The sequence below is a fragment of the Podarcis gaigeae genome (assembly GCF_964106915.1).
Source record: "Podarcis gaigeae genome assembly, chromosome: 8".
In the NCBI taxonomy this organism is placed as follows: domain Eukaryota; kingdom Metazoa; phylum Chordata; class Lepidosauria; order Squamata; family Lacertidae; genus Podarcis; species Podarcis gaigeae.
Window position 1 is genome coordinate 20596705 of NC_139684.1, and position 20964 is coordinate 20617668.

General features: G+C 46.6%; 2 protein-coding genes across 4 annotated transcripts in view; one reads left to right on the forward strand and one right to left on the reverse strand.

The window, feature by feature from the left end:
* MMP23B (matrix metallopeptidase 23B) overlaps positions 1-20638 on the forward strand; it is a 28908-nt gene extending 8270 nt beyond the window's left edge. The window contains exons 1-9 of one of the 3 annotated variants that reach the window (XM_083752757.1): positions 1257-1853; positions 4401-4568; positions 8333-8478; positions 9688-9827; positions 11806-11973; positions 15167-15331; positions 17956-18066; positions 19048-19174; positions 19553-20638. In XM_083752757.1, the coding sequence (XP_083608883.1) occupies positions 4407-4568; positions 8333-8478; positions 9688-9827; positions 11806-11973; positions 15167-15331; positions 17956-18066; positions 19048-19174; positions 19553-19727 (1194 nt within the window). In that variant the 5' untranslated portion in view covers positions 1257-1853; positions 4401-4406 and the 3' untranslated portion in view covers positions 19728-20638. Of the gene's footprint in view, positions 1-1256; positions 1854-3228; positions 4569-8332; positions 8479-9687; positions 9828-11805; positions 11974-15166; positions 15332-17955; positions 18067-19047; positions 19175-19552 lie in introns of those variants that run through there. The other 2 variants (XM_083752756.1, XM_083752755.1) reach the window with 2 other exon arrangements.
* CDK11B (cyclin dependent kinase 11B) overlaps positions 1-20964 on the reverse strand; it is a 235201-nt gene that overhangs the window by 182964 nt on the left and 31273 nt on the right. The window lies entirely within an intron of this gene.

Consider the following 20964-nt stretch of genomic DNA (forward strand, 5'->3'; position numbering starts at 1 on the left):
CTGACTCAAATTCCATCCATAAATGACCACAATGCCCAGGCCTTTCTCTTATAACTCCATATGACCTTCCCTTCCCACCGCCTTTTCTATCTCGCTTCTTGACACAGGACTGAAAAAGACATGCGAGGTTGCAAGGAATATTTTCCCCTCTCCTTGGGCCAAAATTAAATTGAGCTGGATTCAACAATCATTGAGAACCGGCCAAGTCAAACAGCCAGATGTGAAAATTGAAAGAAGGGGGGGAAAGGTAGAAACTCTCATTAAAGAGAAGGGAGAATTAAGAATAGCCTGTTGTGCAGCTTATGTAATATCATTTACCATGGCTGTGTGTCAAAGCATCTAAACACAGCCAGCCTCTCTTTATAAAAAAAAAATGGAGAAAGTAACAGCATGGTTCAGTTAAGGACAGGGCTATTTTCCATCTTTTGGGGCAAGCCCCGGCCTGGTATAGAATCAGGGGATAGAATGCAGTGCAAAGTGTTATCAATTTTCATTTTTAAAGAAAGCCCGCAAGTTCCTAGACCTCATTATGGTTAGGAAGATAAGCCTAACCCCTACTTACAATCTGAAGCTGTAAACTTTTGACCTGGCGATTCTACCACCTCTCTCTGAAGCATGCTTAGGCCAGATCTAAGTTTCTTTTGTTTTCAGTGAACTTGCTTATATTATAGGCTTTAAAAAGAAAAAACGCCCATGATTCTTTAGCAGCTTAATTGCCCGAGCCTGCAAAACACCGTGTACGTATGATGTTGCTGCTTGTGACTTGGCCGAAATGGCCTCGTGATTTGGATCAAAACGCCTGGGGGGCCACATCAGGCCTACGTGGTGGATGTTGTGCACGAGTGCTTCAGGTTTTGAACTCATCTCCTGTGTCCAGAAGGGACGCGGGTGGCGCTGTGGGTAAAACCTCAGTGCCTAGGACTTGCTGATCACAAGGTCGGCAGTTCGAATCGCCGCGGCGGGGTGAGCTCCCGTCGTTCGGTCCCAGCTCCTGCCCACCTAGCAGTTGGAAAGCACCCCTAAGTGCAAGTAGATAAATAGGTACCACTCCAGTGGGAAGGTAAATGGCGTTTCCGTGTGCGGTGCTGGTGCTGGCTCGCCAGAGCAGCTTCATCACACTGGCCACATGACTCAGAAGTGTCTCCGGACAGTGCTGGCTCCCGGCCAGCGCACAACCCTAGAGTCGGACACGACTGGCCCATATGGGGCAGGGGTACCTTTACCTTTACCTTTTACCTGTGCCCAGATCGCAGACTTAACCTTGACGGCTTGCCCAGACTTTGAACCCCGCTCAGGCATCTCTGCCCACTGGGGCTGCAAGCTGTACCTCATTCAAGTCTCATCATGCCACCTTTTTGATTTTTATCAATTCCCTGCAAGGGGGGAGAATTGGGGCTTATTTTCCTAGGCGCCCACCTAGCTTTCTCAATCGCAAAACCTATGCAAGCTCCCCCCAAAGTCCCTTTCTCCATCTGATTTTTCCCCTGGCACACACACCTCCCAGCTGCAATGCCCGCTGCTCGGACACCAGAGGTTTTCTTTGGCTATCGTGCCTTCAGAGCAAACATCTCGCTTCTCCTGACTTTTTTTTTTTAAAAAAAGAGCCAGCATCCCTCAACTTCATATTAGGAGCTGTGTCTGTCTCCGCCTCAAAGCACGAGGGGAACGACAGAGCTTTGCTTTCCAAGAAAGTGAAAGTGCTCTCTGGCTTGAAAGAAAACCGTTCCACCCTCGCCTTGGCGCGAGCATGACCCTAACCTGCCCAGGGATAGCAAGCCGTTTCCTTGCTCCAGGGAAACTGCAGCCTTTTCTGCTTGTCTCAGATTGAAGGAGGCTCCAAGGGAGAGAACTGGGTAATGGTTTCTTATATCTCCTCATTGCTTCCTATAATCCTCTTTTTTTATTTTTTACCCTGCTCTGGGGTGGCACCAGTTTAGGGCTCATCACTGATGGAGTAGAGAAAGGAAGGCAGATCAGCGAGTAGAGCCTTACATGCAGAAGGTCCCGGGTTCAATCTCTGCCATCTGCAGGTATACAAGAAGCTTGCCTTATAACGGGTCAGGCCATCTTGCTCTGTACTTCCTGCACTGGCTGGCAGCAGCTCTCCAGGGTTTCAGGCAGGGCTCTCTCCCAGCCCTACCTGGTGATGCCAGGGATCAAATCTGGGACCTTCTGGGTGCAAGGCAAATGCTCTTCCACAGAGCTACAAGCATTCCTTGGCCAGGCTGGGAGAGTCCTATCTGAAACCCTGGACAGCTGCTGCCAGTCAGTGCAGACAGCACAGAGCTGGATGGACCCAGCGGTCTGACAGTGGCAGAGAGCAGCTTCCCATGCCTCAGCCCCTCCCTGCAAGCAGCTTGGAGGCACCATTTGCAAGACCCACCAGGTCTCAGAACGACACTCTGCTCTTCCAGGGCATCAGCTGGAAGTTAAAATGAGTTTGGTGGTTCCCCTCAAACCAAGAGCTTGCTCCCAGCAGCTCAGGGCAACGCAGAAATCTCGCTCCCTGCTGTTTCTTGTGCACACAATGACCCTGTGAGGTAGGCAAGGCTGTGAGACGGCCACTGGCCTAGAGTCGCCCATTGAGCTTCGTCAAGGCAAACCCAACCGTTAGGTAGAGGCAACTGCAGTCAAGTATAGGTGCTACACAGCAATGGTGGTTTCCCTGCTTCCACCAAACTTCCTCCAGAGTCCCCTTCTGTCAGAGGACAGAGCTATGTGCACACCCTGGCCTCACCTGCCCCCCTCATACCTTTGCTGCAGCAGTGAAGGGCACTGCCCCCTTGCTAAGACTGACATACCTTTCCTCTCCCTGTCCACTTTGCTTTATGGGGGGGGTGCCATCTTGACCTTGGCTTCAAGCAACAGACTGGCTAGCCCTGAACCTCCTGGCTGAGCAAAAATCTGAACTCAACTCTCCCTGGTCCTCATTCGGACATTCTAACCACTATACCACACTGTCACTCGGCACCACCCCAAAATTATTTGCTTTCAGTTCTCCATATTTCTACTTTGCTTTGTGGATTTTTAACCTTGTATTGTCACCTTGTTTCGTAACCCACCCTGGACCTTCTGGCAAAAGGTGGGGCTGAAATCGAAGAGATCAAAATCTGCATCCGTATTTTGGACGGTTGTTCAATTTCTGTGCATTTGGACACCTCTTAAGGTGAACCACATTTTCCTGAGATTGAGGAGTCAGTTACCACCAACGTTTAGAAACAAGGGAAGCCATTTTGAAACAAGATGGCGGACCCAACCTTTTACAACCACGTTGGTTTTATCCAAATTTTGCGTGATGCTTCTTGAGATCATGGAGCTGGTTTTCTGCTACGTTTGGAAGAGAGGGCTGTCGATGGCTACTAGACATGATGTTTACGTTCTGCCTCTTCAGCTGGAGGCTGCAATGCTTCTGAATACCAGTGTCTGGAAACCCCAGGATGGGAGAATCCTCAAATCCTGCTTGCTGCTTTGCCACAAGCTTCTTGTCAGCCACTGTGAGAACAGGTATCTGGACGAGATGAGCCACTGGCCTGATCCAGCAGGCTCTTCTTGAGTTCTGGGTGCCATTTTGAATCAAGATGGCGGATTGAACCTTTCCAAATCCCACTGATTTTAAGCAAAACTCCACTGTTTTTGCTCTGTTTCTTAGAACTCCCGAGTCACACTGGGCATGAGGCTTCTATATAATAAGAATAGTAAGAATAGCAGCGGTTGCTGGCATTGCCCTAGATCTCCTTGTTTTCTTTCTTTGATCCCCAGTGTTGTTTACCAGCTTGTGAAAGCAGAGCAACCAGATGAAACTGATGCTCCTACTGGTCTCTGCCCACCCTGCCTTCCTAGAAGATGCCGGTCAATGAACAACACATTTCCTAACATGGAACATCCCCCCGATGAAATATTCCAAAGGGAAACTTCTGAATCTGGATTCTGCTTCTGCTTTCCATCCCACCATTTTCTCCTCCCCTCCTATACTCCCCCCCCCTTTTTTGGAGCAGGGTGTCATTGCATAAATCGCCTCCCTGCTCCAGCTGCTGGGACACAGCTGGCTGAGCTGCCTCTCTCTCTCTTTCTCTCTCGCTTCCCTGAGCACAGCTGTTGGGCTGTCCAGTGGCCCCCCCCCTTTCTCCCTCCTCTGTTAACAGAAAATCACAGAGTAATATGAAACGGCTTGGCAGGAGCTGATTTTATTTTTTATTAAAAAAAAGAAAAAACACTTGGCTCATCAAACCAAAGTTTAATGTAAAGTCTACTCCTCTCTTCCCTCCTGCCCCCCACTCAACACTCCCCTCCAAATAGTTTTGTCAATTTCCAGCAAAGTTTGCCACTGCTGCAGACACTGCCTGCATAGATTTCTCTCTCTTCCTTCCTGCTGTGTTGCATAGTTGTTTTTTAAATTAAAGCCAGGCATGGAGCATATGGAAAAGTTTTCCGCCGGCTTTTCTCTACCAACGGAGAAGCAGAGAAGCCCTAAATGGCCTTGCGTCTTGAGTTTCTTATGCATTATTCCGCTCCTGGGTCTACTGGCTGCTCGGGAAGGTTTGCTTGAGACGAAAGCAAGAGAGACTGAGGTAAGATGCGGCAAATTTTCTTCCAAATATTGTGTGCTGTTTTAATATCCTGCCTTCCACCCCACCCCAAATTAGCTCAAGGCGGTTGTTTCATCCTAATGACACCCCTGTGGGGTAGGTTAGATGGAGAGATTGTGACTGACCCAAGAGTGCCCCACTGCACAGGGATTTGAACTCAGGTCTGTTGCATTCCACCATTTATGTTTCTTTGCTGTGTGGTCATATTCTATGGAATGGGAACTTAAATATTTGCTCATCTGTTACATTATATCTCGTGGTGTTGTGGGTTTGTTTGTTTGTTTGCAAGGAGGTCAAAGATTTGAACTCGGGTCCTGCATCCCTGTCCACTGGGCAGAAGAGACAGCAAAGAGTTCAAGTATTGCCTCTTCAAATTTCATTTTTAGATTCCTGGCATGGCAGCAGAAAAAGCTTTTGGTGGGGTTAACAGTGCATGCTTAAGTAGAAGTAAGGCCCACCGATTTAATTTATTACTCCACACACCTCTCAATTTTTTAATGGATCCAACTACCTTGCAAGGTAGGTTACGTCGACAGACAGCAGCTGGCCCAAGATTGCCAACTGAGCTTTCAGGGCTGAGTGATGGGTTGAACTTCAGTTTCCTCCGTGAATTAATTAGTCTAATCTTTTAAAGCCTTCCAGACTGATGACTATCAAAAATTCCACAGTTTAAAGGTACATTGTGTGAAGAAGTCCTTGCTTTTTGTCTTTCCTGAATCTTTTAACATCCAGCTCCTTGGGATGGCCCAAAAATCTAGTATTATGGAAGAAGGAATGGAGAAGCCTCTCCTAAACCAATTTCATCATACTTTGCAACATTTTTATACCCCTCTATCCTGCCCCTCTATCTTGCACACCTTTCCTTGTCGCAAAGTCCAAACGCTGCAACCTTTGCTCAGGGCGTGTGTTAGTGTGTGTCCACCCCCTTGATCCTTTTGGCTTCCTTTTTCAGAAGCTTTTCCATCTCTGCAAGATCCTTTTTTTTTTTTGTGGAGAGGGGACCAAAAATGGAAGTTTCACATACTTCTTTCTTTCTTTCTTTCTTTCTTTCTTTCTTTCTTTCTTTCTTTCCTAAAGATTTGGGCATGAGATCAGACTTTTGACCTACTTACAGAGGCATTGGAAAAGCACATGTCTGTGTGCCCTATATAACTTTCAGGACAGATCCTAAGCTAGAGAAGAGTCTTGTTTCAATACGGCATTTCCCCTTCTTAGCTTCCGCAAGGGGTAGGACGTTTCAGAGCCGCCTGCTTTTGTGAAGAGAGTGCAGAATTGGGAGGGGGAACCGAAGGATCATCCAGTCCAACGCGTTGCTAATCGAGACGGTTTATTACAACTACACAAAGGAGGCAAACAGACAAGGAGCTCAAGATAGCTTGCTCTCACTTCCCCACCCTCCATTTTTGCCTGACACCAACCCTGCAAGGTAGAGCAGGGCAGGGCTGAGAAGGAGCAACTGGCCCAAAATCACCCAGTGGGCTTTGTAGCCAAGTGGTGATTTGAACAGTGGAGGCTGGTCTATTAGGGTAAATGCGGCACTGCCCCACCAACCTCAGCGTGCCCTGGGGCAGCTCCTGACTGATATTTACTTCCATCCAATCCAGGGGGTGCCCCTGGCTGCCAGCTTCCTCCCCCTTGGTCTTACCCCTTGTACAATTCAACAAGGAGGAAGAGGCTGGGGACAAACGTAGACTTAGTTGGCTCAGCCAATAGTTGCTCTGGCGCCACCTAGTGTTGGCCTCCCTACCTTCCAACCTACCAGGCTCCAGTGGGCACCAACCACCCCTGGATTTCAAGCCTGGTATTTAGAGACAAGGGACGCGGGTGGCGCTGTGGGTTAAACCACAGAGCCTAGGACTTGCTGATCAGAAGGTTGGCGGTTCAAATCCCCGCGATGGGGTGAGCTCCCGTTGCTCGGTCCCTGCTCCTGCCAACCTAGCAGTTCGAAAGCACGTCAAAGTGCAAGTAGATAAATAGGTACTGCTCTGGCGGGAAGGTAAACGGTGTTTCCGTGCACTGCTCTGGTTCACCAGAAGCGGCTTAGTCATGCTGGCCACATGACCCAGAAGCTGTACGCCAGCTCCCTTAGCCAATAAAGTGAGATGAGCACCGCAACCCCAGAGTCGGCCACGACTGGACCTAATGGTCAGGGGTCCCTTTACCTTTACCTTATTTAGAGACAGGCTGGCAGCCTTGATGCTTAATATTTCCAGCTCCAGGCTCCTGAAAAAAGGACCCTGAAACACAAGAGTCTCTGGGGCTGCAACCAGAGAGCTGGCAGCCCTAAAAAAAGCCCACTTGTGCTTGGCTGCCTTCACTTTAAGGAACCAGCCAGCTCTTTCCCTGGCTTGCAGACCTTTCCTGGGAAAAAACATGTGAGGCTGGGAGTTGGTTGGCATCATGTGGCAGAAGAGGCTGATGGGGCTGAAGGCAGGGAGCCCAACAGCAGGTGGCGCCAGAGCCAGTGAGGGGCAGAGCCTACTTAATTCGAGTTTTGTCCCTGAGACTAAAGAGGAGGAGGACGTTGTCAGGCAGGGCCACCCCCTGGACTTGGTGTAATAAAAAAGGCAGACAGAATGAGGTTGGTGGGGCAGTGCCCCTTTTTCCCTGTGTGCAGCTCATCAGGGCTGTTCAGACCAAGAGCTGCACACCTAGTGAAAGGTCTTCTGAGTCCAACATCTCAACTAAGCCAGCTTGGCCTCAGCTCCAAGACCAACCATTCCTGACAAGAGCTAGGGGGGAATCCAAGGCAAGATCTGGCAGTTCCTTGTTTCTTTCCCTGTTGAGATCCAGAGCCCATTTCTCATGCTAGTTTAACATTCAGGATTCCCTTTGCCCTGCAGAAGAGAGGAATACAAGAAGCTGGCTTTGTATCAAGCCGTTGGTCCACCTAGCTACACTGACCGACAGCAGCTCTCCAGGGTTTCAGATTGGGGTCAGTTTACAAAAAATGAAATGCTGGTCGGAGTTAGTTTTGCCCTCAAACCACCTTGTTCTCTAGACTGTCACCTAGTGGCAGAATGGCGACATTAGCTTTTTCATAAAAGAAAGAGGCGTCCCTTATAGTCTTCTTTTAGCCTCCCAATTGAATGTCCTTTCTATTGTTATATCCATGGCAGGGCATGTGTACATGGTTCTCCCTCCATTTTATCCTCACAACAATCTTGTGAGGTAGAGTAGGGTGAGAGACAATGGCGGGCCCTCAGATGTGGAAGTAAGAAGGCTTTGTTTTCCTTTTCAACTCTGTGTTCATCACAGGCCTCACGGTTTCCATTCAGTTCATCTTCCACCAAAAGCCAGGTTATTAGTCTCACTGTCCACTGTGGCAAAATCACATGGCTTCCATAATTAATAGTGTAAATGATGTTATTCCACCCCCATTCATTCAATGCAAAGGATGCACGTTGCAAATTGAGCAGTGAGGGGCCGAGTAATAAATTATGTATTGTTTGCAGATGGAACAACATATTGTTTGCAGACCGAGCAAAAACAGCGGATTCTGATTGTATTTGCTGGATTTATTTCCTTTCTGGCCACGGAACAATTTTTCTGTTTCAGTTTTCATCCGAACTCTGTGACATTCCTACCCACAGTCTTCCCAGTGTGAATCATGGCTGAGTTGGGTCCATCACTCTAACCGCTACACCACACTGCCTCTCACGTAACGGGGACCCAACCCAGAGGCTTTGGTGCAGAGCTGACGTGCTGAGCTCTCCTCCTGACCTGCTTGGCTTGGCTTTTTTAAGGCAGATCCTGCTCTTCACGGTTTTCCTCCTGGAATTCCCCCTGCTCTCCGAGATGGCAAGTTTCCACCCCATCCCCATAGTCGGAAGAAACGCTACACGCTCACGCCAGGTCACCTGAAGTGGGACCACTTCAATCTCACGTACAAGTAAGGCCAGGATTTGTAGAAATAGTAATAGTTTTGGGGGTGGGGTCAAATACTTTATTTTTGCAATGGATTTTCTCTGTTAAATTACATCTACGCCCGTTGTTTTTACAAATGCATATGCATTCTTCTGCATACCTCAAATACTCATATTTTTGCACCTTTTGTGGGGCTGCGTCAGAGGCATGGGAATTTCAAAGTATAACCGCATTTTGATTTGGCTAACACTGGAGGAAGTGCAAATTAGGGTTTGTTTAGGGAAAATACGTTGCAATGTAAATTTCTCTCCCCTTTCCCGGTTTGAATACTGGTTTCTGGGAAGGGGTGGAAATGATAAAGGGAAGGGCTCTGTCTTCCATCCACACAGGCAATGCTGACCGTCCATTCGGACAAGGAAGCCTAGTGGGAGGGGAAATGGAATAGAGTGTGCTGGAAAGGGGCATGGCTGGCTGCAGTTCTGAAGACTTGGAGGGCCACGGTTTCCCAGTCCTGGTCTAGGCTGCAAACCAAGGTTTCAAACAGAAGGTGTTGGGATTTAATCTGGCACCCTTTGCAGGGATCTGTGAGGGCCCCCCCATCTCTCTCTGTTTTTTAACATAATTTTTATTTATGATTTTCAATTTTATACATTTCAATCATTTTACAGTCATTTTAACATTTCAAAACTTGACTTCCTTCCCCCTCTTTCTTTGGTTCCTTAAATTTATTTTTATATATTCTGCATATTCCAAATTAACTTAACTTACTCATTTATTCATCTATTTAAATATACATTCTTATAAAACTGCAGGTTATTACAATAACCCTGCCTGTGTCCTTATCTGTTTACAGTTTATTTGCAAATATCCAATAAACCATTTCCATTCTTTTATTAAAAGGTTTATCTTGATTTTGTATTTTTCCGGTAAGTTTTGCCATTTCTGCATATTCCGTAAGTTTTTGTTATCCATTCTTCTTTTGTTGGGACGACTTCTTCTTTCCATTTTTGGGCAAGTAACATTCTTGCCGCTGTCGTCGCGTACATGAATAGATTTGGGTAGTTTTTTCCCTATAATTCTCAACCTCCATCTCTCTCTGTGTGTGATACGATGTGATCTTCCAAGTCTGGGTGGGGCTGAGCAGCAATTTCTGGTCGCAATCCCTCTGGTCTCTATTAGCTCAAACAGTTCCAAAGCTGCCTCTTATTTTCATTCCATTTCCATTTCCTTCCAGGATCCTGTCTTTTCCTAGGAACATCATCAACGAGAGCCAGACAAGGAAGGGCCTGTCTGCTGCTTTCCGCATGTGGAGCGAAGTCTCCCCCTTCAGCTTCCGAGAGGTGCCGCCAAGGGCAGCCAGTGACCTAAAAATTGGTAGGGGTTCCTCTTATAGTAGGGGCGCGGGTGGCGCTGTGGGTTAAACCACAGAAACTAGGACTTGCCAATCAGAAGGTCGGCGGTTCAAATCCCCGCAACAGGGTGAGCTCCTGTTGCTCAGTCCCTGCTCCTGCCAACCTAGCAGTTCAAAAGCACCCCAAAAAGTGCAAGTAGATAAATAGGTACCGCTCCGGCGGGAAGGTAAATGGCGTTTCCGTGCGCTGCTCTGGTTCACCAGAAGCAGCTTAGTCATGCTGGCCATATGACCTGGAAGCTGTACGCCAGCTCCTTCGGCCAATAAAGTGAGATGAGCGCCGGAACCCCAGAGTCGGCCACAACTGGACCTAATGGTCAGGGGTCCCTTTACCTTTTACCTCTTATAGTGCTGGTTTCAGAAGAAAACTCTGAAAGTGTGATGGGGTGTGTGAAAACCCACAGCAACCCCCCTGAGGACTGAACATGCTCACTGGTTACAGAATGCTTTGTGTCAGGATGGAATGGAGTGCCCTAGCAGAGGGCATGGATGGCTGGAACATACAAGGTGTGACCCGAAAGTTCGGTGAATGGTCACAGAAATCGGACAGCGAGAAATATTCGAACCTTACAGGCCTTCAAAGTAGGCCCCCTTGGATACAATGTACTGTTGACAACGTTCGTAGAACTGTTGGAAACTATTGGAGAAATTCCCTTTTTGTACTGCTTTCAGTTCCCTCATCACAGCCGCTCGGATGTGTGAAATATTGGAAAATCTGTGCCCTTTCAGTGCAGATTTCAGTTTTGGAAAAAGAAAGAAATCCGGTGGGGTTAGATCGGAAGAATATGGAGGATGGGAGAACTCAGTGACATCAGTAACGATTTCACGTGGAATATGCAATTCTTCCGCCATCATTCAGACGGACAAACTCAATAACTCACGAACTCTGTCGACATTTGCTGCCGTTCTGCTTGTCGATGGTCTGCCTAACTGAGGGTCATCTTTGAAGGTTTGCCGCCCATCACGGAAATGGTTAAATGCTTAAAGTTACAGCTTCATCTCTGTACACAATTGTGAGCATTTTGTGGGTTTCCTATGATGATTGTATGTTTGAATACTTCTTGCTGTCTGATTTCTGTGACCATTCACCGAACTTTCCGGTCACACCTTGTAGAACAGCACTGCAACATTTTGTTGAAGTTACCACTTTGATATGGGGAAAGGGCACAGCTCAGTGGTTTTGCACTAGGAAGGTCCCAGGGTCTATCTTGGGGATTCTCCAGGTATGGCAGGGAAGACTCCCTGTCTCAAACCCTAGAGAGCCATTGGCGGTCTGTGTGGATGATGCTGAGCCAAATGGACCAATGGTCTGACTCAGACCATTAGCGCTTACTCTGGTTCCCACTGCAAGTGTTAGAAACCAAGGGCACAAGACACCAGCCACAATCCGTATCCATCCTGTAGTTTCTTGAGAAATGCTCCTGTTTGATGTGCTTTCCCTCAAACCAGCTTCTACAATTTTAAGATGTGTGTACTACCTCAGTATTGGGCAGCCATTTTGTCCGTTCACCCCGTCTTAGTGAGGACAGTGATGTTTGCTTCCTTGCACATATATTTCCACGACCCTAGGACATTTGGAATCACCGCAGAAGAAACAAGAAGTATGGACCTTGGCACTCGCTGAAAAATTATCTAAGGAAGTCAAGGCATTACCCAGAAAGATAACTTTATGGCATCCTTTTGTTACACGTGCAATGGGCTATCACTCAATGTTTTCCCACAAAGAAATTTGGAGGGTGCAGTGGGAAGAGGGCATTGTTGGATGTGGGGGATTTCATTTACTTTGAAAAATCAATAAATATTTCCCCTTTTCCTTTTTAAAATTAAACTGTTGGGCAGGTGGGGGCCGAGGGCAGACTAAGGCTGGTGGGAAACTGCCTCCTTGGCCCTAACGGACCAGCTTCCACCAATATTAAGTGATCCCATTTCATCATTTTCCAGGCTTCTATTCCATAAACCATACAGACTGCTTGGAGTCCAGTATCCACCACTGCTTTGATGGGACAACGGGAGAGCTTGCCCACGCCTTTTTCCCTCAGACAGGCGAGATCCATTTTGATGACCATGAATACTGGATCGTGGGAAACACGAGATTCAGCTGGAAAAAGGGTAAGGGAATCACGTGTCTCGATTCTTGAGGCCGACGTCATCGTGGGTAACATTTGGTGCCATTTTGCTGCCTTTCCTCATGGGATTTACACATAGATCTTCTTGTGTGTGATTTTGCAGGTGCTTTCTGGGTTTCTTTCTTTCTTTTTTATAAAAACAAGTTTCTAGTCCCTTTGGTCCTGAAAAATATGTTTTCTTTCCCTGAAAAAATTCTGGACACTGAAGTTTTATCAGGGGTTTCTGGGACTACATTGTCCATAGTTATTGAGAGAAAGGATGTGCTTTGAATGTGCTGTGAATATACTGTGTGAACTCAGCCTTGTCGCGTACATTACGCAAATATACTCAGTCATAATAAATGCATATACAGGTCACAGGATTTCTCAGTCACTCAGAGGCCGCCTACAATCCTTCAGAGTACACCCCCCTGCAAAAGATCCTGGGAACTGTAGTTTGTTAAGGGTGCTGGGAATTGTAGCTCTGTGAGAGGCAAATTAACGTTCCCAGGATTCTTGGGGGCAGGGGACCTTGGAATATGCTTTAAGCCTATAATGCGTACACAGCCTCGCTTTCTTTTCAGCACAGATATTTTTAAAATATCGATTTATTTTTATTCTTGTTTGGGGGGGCCTGTCAGGCTCCTTACACTGTTTGGCTGGGAGTGGGAGCTGTTAAAAACAAAAAGCTGCCAGCAGTCCTCTTGAGTGGTTTGCTAGACAATTAAGATGTGCCCAGACTCTTCCCTTGAGGACCATCAGAGCTTTCTGATGCGTTGACCTTCGTTGGGGTTGACTTATTAGACAGCTCCCCCCCCCCCCTTTCTGGTTCCACGTCTGTCTTGCCAGACATCAGGGGGAGAAAAATGTCTGCGACGTGAGCTGACGAAGGAGTTCTGCACACAGAATGTTCCAGATTTAGGGGTAGCCGGTCCAGATTCAGTTTTTGGTGACTCAGTGGGGCTGCTGCAACCAGAGTTGCAAAAACCATTCCCAGCCCAGCATAGATCCAGGCAGTTGTGCTATCAGTGGGGAGAGGTTTTGCCTTGTTCCTTCCCTTGATTTCTCGCCCAAAAGAAAAGAAAAAGGGGGGAAGGGCTGTTTACATTTTTGTTCACTTGAATCACCAGATTTCCTGCAGACGTGGACATTTTGTGGGCAGCAGATGCCTCCATTACGGACCGGGTTGCTCTTTTAAAAGGCTCCGCTTGACATTAAATGCTAAGCAGATGGGTCTTTAATAGGGACGGGAAGTGGCTGCAACAATTGTTGTCCCCACCCTGGTCCAGCCACCTTTATTTTTTCAAACCTCTCAATTTTTTTTAACCCTACAACAGTCCTCACAGTGTGACCAGATGGAGAATTTATGAGCATTCGGACACATACCAGAACTTCAGGCCCTCCAAGTGTCCCTATTTTCCAGGGATGCCCTGATTTAGAAAAGCCGTCCCGGTTTCTGATTTGATCCTGAAATGTCCCGCTTTTCCTTAGGATGTCCCTATTTTCATTGGAAATGTTGGAGGGTACCCGACCCCTAAGCCATCTGAAGGCAGCCCCACACAGGGAAGTTTTTAAAAATGTTTAATATTTTATTATGTTTTTATATATGTTGGAAGCTGCTCAGAGTGCTGCGGCAACCCAGTAAGATGTGTGGGGTATAAATTATAATTATGGGACGTCCCTATTTTCATCAGAGAAATGTTGGTGGGTATGGGACTTTAGATTGGCACACTTGACGCAGATCAAATAGCGTGGCGAATCTGCTTTTGCTTTTAAAAATCAACTTTGGCGGTTAAGAAAACTACAGTGATACGTGTTAAAAATTCGCGGTGGGTGAATGATTAATGGGGAGACATGTACAGTGGTACCTCGGGCTACAGACGCTTCAGGTTACAGACTCTGCTAACCCAGAAATAGTACCTCAGGCTAAGAACTTTACCTCAGGATGAGAACAGAAATCATGCGGCAGCAGTGGGAGGCCCCATTAGCTAAAGTGGTACCTCAGGTTAAGAACAGTTTCAGGTTAAGAATGGACCTCCAGAACAAATTAAGTCCTTAACCCGAGGTACCACTGTAAAAGTAAATTGGGATGAGTGCTCAGGTGGGTGCCATTGCCATTATAAGAGGTGTTCATGGTGAGTTCCAGCACCTCTTTTTCTAGAAAAACAGTACTGTTTGCAACCGCCCTGTAAACAAATGAGAGTGAACGTGCAATAGAGCCTGGACATAGTCTAACCGCCCCCTGTTTGCTAGGCCCAAAGAGACAAAACCAGCCCACAAAATTCAGGTCGTAAGTTCCTGGGTTGTGGTTTCCAAGCATGAGGTGGGTTGTTCTGACCAGTAAAAACCCTCCATTAAAACCCAGAGCCGTGAAATCACTGGAGAGAAATGCACTTAACTGTCGGCTCTCACATCTTTCTGGTTCCATGCACAGATTTGCTGAGGTGCCAGACCTTGTGAAATGTGAGTTCACCTCTGAACATCTATCCACATTCTGGCTTGATAGGAAAGGATTTCCCATGTGTCCTGTCTTGAGATGGCTTTGCAAGCATGTTTCGTATTTAGGAGAAAATAGAAAGGTGTTGCATCGCCTTGGGGTTTATTGTGCGTAAACACCGGCTGGATCTATACTGATTTGTAAAAACGCTTTAAATAAAGTCACACAGATCTCAATGCAATGTTACAATGATGATTTTAAATGGTCCTGCAGAGCCTTCTGGCATATATATCACATTTATAATGTTTTTACTGACCAGTATAGATTAGTTCACCGCCATCACCACAGATTTCACAACACCTCCACTTTGGGCCAAGGGCGGAGTGGGTGGGGGAATGGACATTTTAAAGATTGCTTCTTGCCAACAAGGCATCTTGTCTCCAAATCAGATTGATAAAACCCAACTGGTAGATTGTAAAAGGTTTTGCTTGGCTTGCTCTCCATCCGACTCTCCTGACTGCTTTCCGTGGTGAAAAGGTGGCATCAACTCGAACTCGGAACCCCCAGTATGTGAGCATCATTGATCTCAGGTTGAAATAGGATTGGATTACATTACACAGCACAGAGCTAGGTGAACCCAATGGTCTGATCCGGCAAAAGGTGGCGTTGTACATCCGGTTGGTGCTCTGGTCTGTTGCATTACTGATTTAAGGACACTGATTATTTCCCCCCACCTTTCTATCTCCCTCTCTCTCTTCAGGCGTTTGGCTTACAGACCTGGTCCACGTTGCAGCCCACGAAATCGGCCATGCTTTGGGCCTCATGCACTCCCTGGACCCCAATGCCTTGATGCACATCAATGCCACCCTGACTGGGAAAAACACCATTTCGCAGGACGAGATGTGGGGGATCTTCCGCCTTTACGGTGAGCGAGAGCATTGTTGGCTGCAGGGAGGGAAAGCAAGGACTCAACCAGCAATTGCATGGTTAAGCACTGTTAGCTCTTCTGCTGCCCTGTCCCTTCGTGCAAGTACAAGTATGTTGGTTGCTGCATGTGCAAATTGGCCTGAGAGGTGAGAGTGGAGACTGGCTTCTAGCTCAGTGGCAATGGTGGCTCCCTGGAGGAGGGGTTAAAAAGCCCTTTGTGGATTGGGTTCAGGCAGGGGAGGGGGCTCTTAGACGTGGGGGGCTGCAAAGGAGCTAGATGATGAGCTTATAGGGGCCAAATGTTATGCTATGTTATGTTATTTTAAAAAAAATAATTTGATTTCTTTCTTGCCTTTCTCCAAGGAGCTCATGGTGACATATAATTTATTTATTAACTTTATAATCCTGCCGTTTCTCCAAAAAGGAGCCCAGAGTGGCAAGCAGCAGATGATAAAACAATTTTAATAAAATTAACACTTTAAAATTAGAGCATGGTGCTGATAATGCCAAGGTTGCAGGTTCGATCCTGTATGGGGCAGCTGCATATTCCTGCATTGCAGGGGGTTGGACTAGATCAGGGGTCAGCAAAAATTTTCAGCAGGGGGCCAGTCCACTGTCCCTTAGACCTTGTGGGGGGCCGGACTATATTTTGAAAAGAAAAAAAAATGAACGGATTCCTATGCCCCACAAATAACCCAGAGATACATTTTAAATAAAAGCACACATTCTACTCATGTAAAAACATGCTGATTCCTAGACCGTCTGTGGGCCGGATTTAGAAGGCGATTGGGCCGGATCCTGCCCCCGATCATGGACAAGATGATCATCAGAGTCCATTTGCAATTCTGATTCCTCTAGGAAAACACCTTTTAAACAATTCCCACACATATGGCAGGCTGTATGTCGCTCCCCATTTTATCCTCACAAGAACCCTGTGAGGTAGGCTAGAGAGACAAGGACTGGCCGCAAGCTAGCCCTGCAAGGAGATCTTCACAGCTGTGTTGTGGGATTTGAACCCTGGTCTCCCAGGGACCTAGAGTCTGGCACTCTAACCACTACACAAATCTGCCTTCTTGAGTGCCAGCTTGCCTGTCTCTTTGCTGCTTCCCTGCAGAAATGTGTTTACATCAGTGGCTCTCTCTCCTCTCCTGAAAGCAGCATTTATCCCTGCAGGCCGCACCGCACGCCTTCAGTTTGGAAGTTACTGGCTCCAACTTCCCCAGATTTCCTGAGGCTGGGCCTCTGAAAACTAGTATTGGGGAGAGAAAATGATACGTTTCTGGTCCATCATAGAAATTCTGTGAAATGCTATATTTACAGCGGAGGGTGAGGTGGGGTGAGGAGAAAACGGCCTGATGAGAACATAGCTCTGGCAGCGGAGGGATCAGAGGCCAGCCTTGTTTTCCTACAGTTTGAAAAAAGGGTTGAATTGGCATTGCCGTCGAAGGACTGCTTTCTGTGCCAAGCCTGTGCCACCTTCTCAGTCGCATGTTTTGCTCCTTCTAATAACAAGTGCCAATAGCTGTGAAGCCAAAACCAGCCATAGCTGAACTTGATTTTCCTTCTTTCTTTCTTTTTTTGGGGGGATTGTTCTAATGTATTATATGATCTTAGCCTTGCTGATGCAGCCAGGTTTATTTATTTCCTTCCCCTTTCTCCTTTGACCTGGGCATCTTTTAAGAGTCAGGGTCAGAAGGGAACCTGGAGGTAGGCCAACGTTCCTGCTCCACTCAGGATCTCCAGTGCTAGATGCAAAACGGCATTTTTGCAGCCCCGCAGGGCGCATTGTCTCTTAGGGCCACCTGCCAGAAGTGGGCTGGGCCAGAGGGAAAAAGTAGGCGGAGCAATGGATGCATGACTCTTAACTCTTTGTGCAGCAAGATTCTTCTTACATTCTGGTGACCTGGCAAGTTTTTCACATACAGTGGTACCTTGGGTTACAGATGCTTCAGGTTACAGACACTTCAGGTTACAGACTCCGCTAACCCAGAAATAGTACCTCGGGTTAAGAACTTTGCTTCAGGATGAGAACAGAAATCGTGCTCCGGCAGCGCAGCAGCAGCAGGAGGCCCCATTAGCTAAGGTGGTGCTTCAGGTTAAGAACAGTTTCAGGTTAAGTACAGACCTCCAGAACGAATTAAGTACTTAACCTGAGGTACCACTGTATATTTGTAAATATGCTTCTTCCACTCAAACCATCCACGCTCCAAAGCATGCTTTTTCAACTGTTGGAACAAAGAAAAATTAAAGACTCGGCTGAAAGATCAGTTACCTTGGAATCCTCCTCTACAAAGTTTTTCATGCTGGTTGGTTGCTACAGGAACCTTTACCCAGTAACTAGTGCCTTGAGCTTGCTTTCTTCCACGTCCCTCCTCATATCTTTTCCTTTTATGCTATTTCATAAGCTTGAAGGCATGGGCTTTCTTACCACTGCTATCTGTAAGCCACTCACGTATAGCCTTTCTCAGATGAAAAGCAGGATTTAAAAAATGCTTCCGATAAAGAAATATGTGGGTACATTTCCGTTGACAGGACCAACATCGGTTGAAATCAAAGTGCACAAAGTTCAATCAGCTTTTAAAAAGTTTTTATTGCCACCTTTAATGAATCTTCCTATTTCAGGCTGTAAAGATCGAATCTTCATATGTCCTTCATGGTCTCAGAAAGGCTACTGCAGGACGCGCAGGAAGTTTATGAAGAAAAATTGTCCGTATAGCTGCGGCTTTTGCTCAGGTAATGAATATACTTTGCTTTGAATCCAGCATTCAAGGATAGCTGCTTCTAAAAGGGATATATAATATATTTATAAGCAATAGACGCAAGGGAAGAATGCTCTTTTGCTAGGCGGATAGCTCGGCCTGTCCAGAATAATGGGCTGATATTTTATTAATGGGAGCTAATGACAGGCTACATTCTCCTGATAGCTGGGAGTCTCTCTCTGGTGTTTGGAATGCAACATCCAAGAGAGTTTAGGAAGATGGGATGCCTCATGGGAAGCGATTCATAAATGATATTATGATCATGTATTTTTTAATAGAATATTTATATACCTTTACTCATTTTTTTAAAAAAATCCGAGTGGTTTACAACCACCACTCATGAAGCCATTAAAACATTTAAGATCAGATATCGGATAACTGTTGTTTGTTAATTGCCTGCGTAAGCCTGGAGGCATAGTAAAGTTTTCAGCAGGCATTTAAAAGTTGAAAAACAAGGTGCCTGATGAATCTCTACGGGCTAATTAGCATCACCAATTGGGGGAATGACCAGCTATGCTCCTGCAGGTTATCAAACCAGAATATAAAGGTTCATGTGGTCCCTGAGTTGTTCAGGACTTTGTTAAGACAAGGCCCTTGAACCTGGCTCAGTAGCAGTTGCGTCAGGGATTCTTAAGATGTGATTCCTGCATTGCAGCAGGGGGTTGATCCCTGGGGAGCCTTTCAACCCAGTGTTCTTTACACTGGCTGGCAGCAGCTCTTCAGGTTTTCAGACTGGGGTCTCTCTCAACCCTGCTGGGGATTGAACCCGGGACCTTCTGCATGCAAGGCTGATGCTCTAACCACTGAACTCCAGCCCTTCCCCAAAATTCCTCGATTTTCAAAATTAGTAAGACAACAGCAGGAAAACAATCGTGTAATCCTAAATCTGTAGCTCGAAGCTGAGAATATGCCCTTTTTGTTTTGCTCTCCCTTCCCTTCCTTGTTCTGCCGGCAGAATTCCCGTTCCCAACGGTGATGCCGACGCCGCTTCCCCCGAGGATGAAAACGAGGATTGTTCCCGAAGGCAGGAACGTTACCTTCCGCTGTGGCCAGAAGATCATTCATAAAAAAGGCAAAGTTTAGTAAGTACGGTAATCTCACTTAGGGCTGAGCCAAACATGCATGCATGTCTCTTTAACTTTTTAGTTTGGAATGTGTGTCCGTATGTGATCTTTGGGAATCATTAGAATTGTGCAGTTGGAAGGAATCCCAAAGCTCATTTAGTCCAAAGCGAGCTACCTTGAATTAGGGACAACCAGCACCAGGGGTTACATAGAAAGCTGCCTTATACTGAGGCAACCATTCCTTGGTTCCACTCACGCTCCTGTGCACATGTTCCAGCTTGTCGATATCCTCCTTAAAATGAGGCGCCCAGAACTGGACACAGGACTCTAGGGCATGGTTAAAGGGATCAAACCTGGTGAATATCAATCTTCCCCTCTTGCTTTTCCCACACACAGCTGGTATAAAGAGAAGGAGCTTCTGGAATACTCCTATCCTGGATACCTGTCTCTGAATGACGACCACATGAGCATCATAGCCAACGTCATCAATGAAGGGACCTATACTTGTGTAGTGAAGAAAAAGTCTCAGATCCTCACCACGTATTCCTGGAGGGTCAGGCTTAAGCACTAGCAGGGAACCCATTGCAAAGGACTTTGGTATAACCCAAATGGTTCTGTCCCATGTTGGGTTTCCTCTTTTCTGCCTGTCGTTTTGTATATCTAACTTTCAGCAGTGCACCCGATCTTAAAAATGGCAAAGCCCATCCACAGGTGTGGCTTGGGCAACGTGTGGGGAGGCTGGGCCTTCCTCCCCAACAGATTACCGCTTCCAAAAGGAGATGAGTACAAAATTTGTCTGGTCTGTATATTTTAGTTTTAGCAGGTCAAAGAGATGGGAGCTAGAACGGCTGTTTTGTTTATCTTGCTAGAGTGTCTGTAAAATGTATGCGGGGGGGACGGGACCCAAACAAAGCCCACACACCTGTGGACATCTAGGTCTGGGGAGGTCCCAACAGCTTTGGGAAGTGGAAATATCTAGTGGCTACCAGATGGAGAATAACCAAAATGTCATCTTGGTAATAAATTCAGCTGCAATATTGCAATTGCTGCAGTTAATATTGATTTTCCTTACAAATGCGATGAAATGATAAGGTGTAGAAGCAGGTGTGGGGGAATCTTTAGCCCTCCAGTTGTTGCTGTGCTACAACTCCCTGCTTGCTGGTGGGAACTGTAGTTCAGCGGCACTTGAAAATGCTACGTAGCTCCTAGGTGTAAAGATCGCGTATTCCTCAGAGTAACAAAAAAGATTTATCCACTGTGAGCCATCGACTCTCTGATTTGCTTTCTGTGATGGCAACTCGAGCAAGCTTATTAGACACTGTCAGATTCCTTGCATATGTTGTGATGCACTTATCCGTCGGTTGAGCCTCTTGAAGAGCTGTCTACAGCTTCTGGAAAGCTAAAGGACAGTTGATCCTCTAGGAATTTCACTGGTAAATTACTGCGGTTCTCCTGTTTGAATAAAGTGCTTCCTGACTCTGCCGTCATTCTTGTCGTTGATGTAGAAATTATGCTGCCCACAAATCCTTCTAAGAGAAAACCAGGTGCCCCCAATAAATTAGGTTAAGAGAGCAACGGCAGACAGCTTGCATGTTTGTGTTAAAACCCTTCTTGACCTATAATTACCCCACCCTCTTGCATTCGCGAAGCCATCAAAATGAATCACAGTACATAATCATCCATAGAGGGAATAGCGCCCCCCCCCTCCAGCTTCAGTCAAAAGGATCAGACGTACAGACAGCTGGCTTCCCTCTGGCGGCAGAATATCTGCGAAAGCATGGGGTTGCATCTAACGTTTTTATTTATTA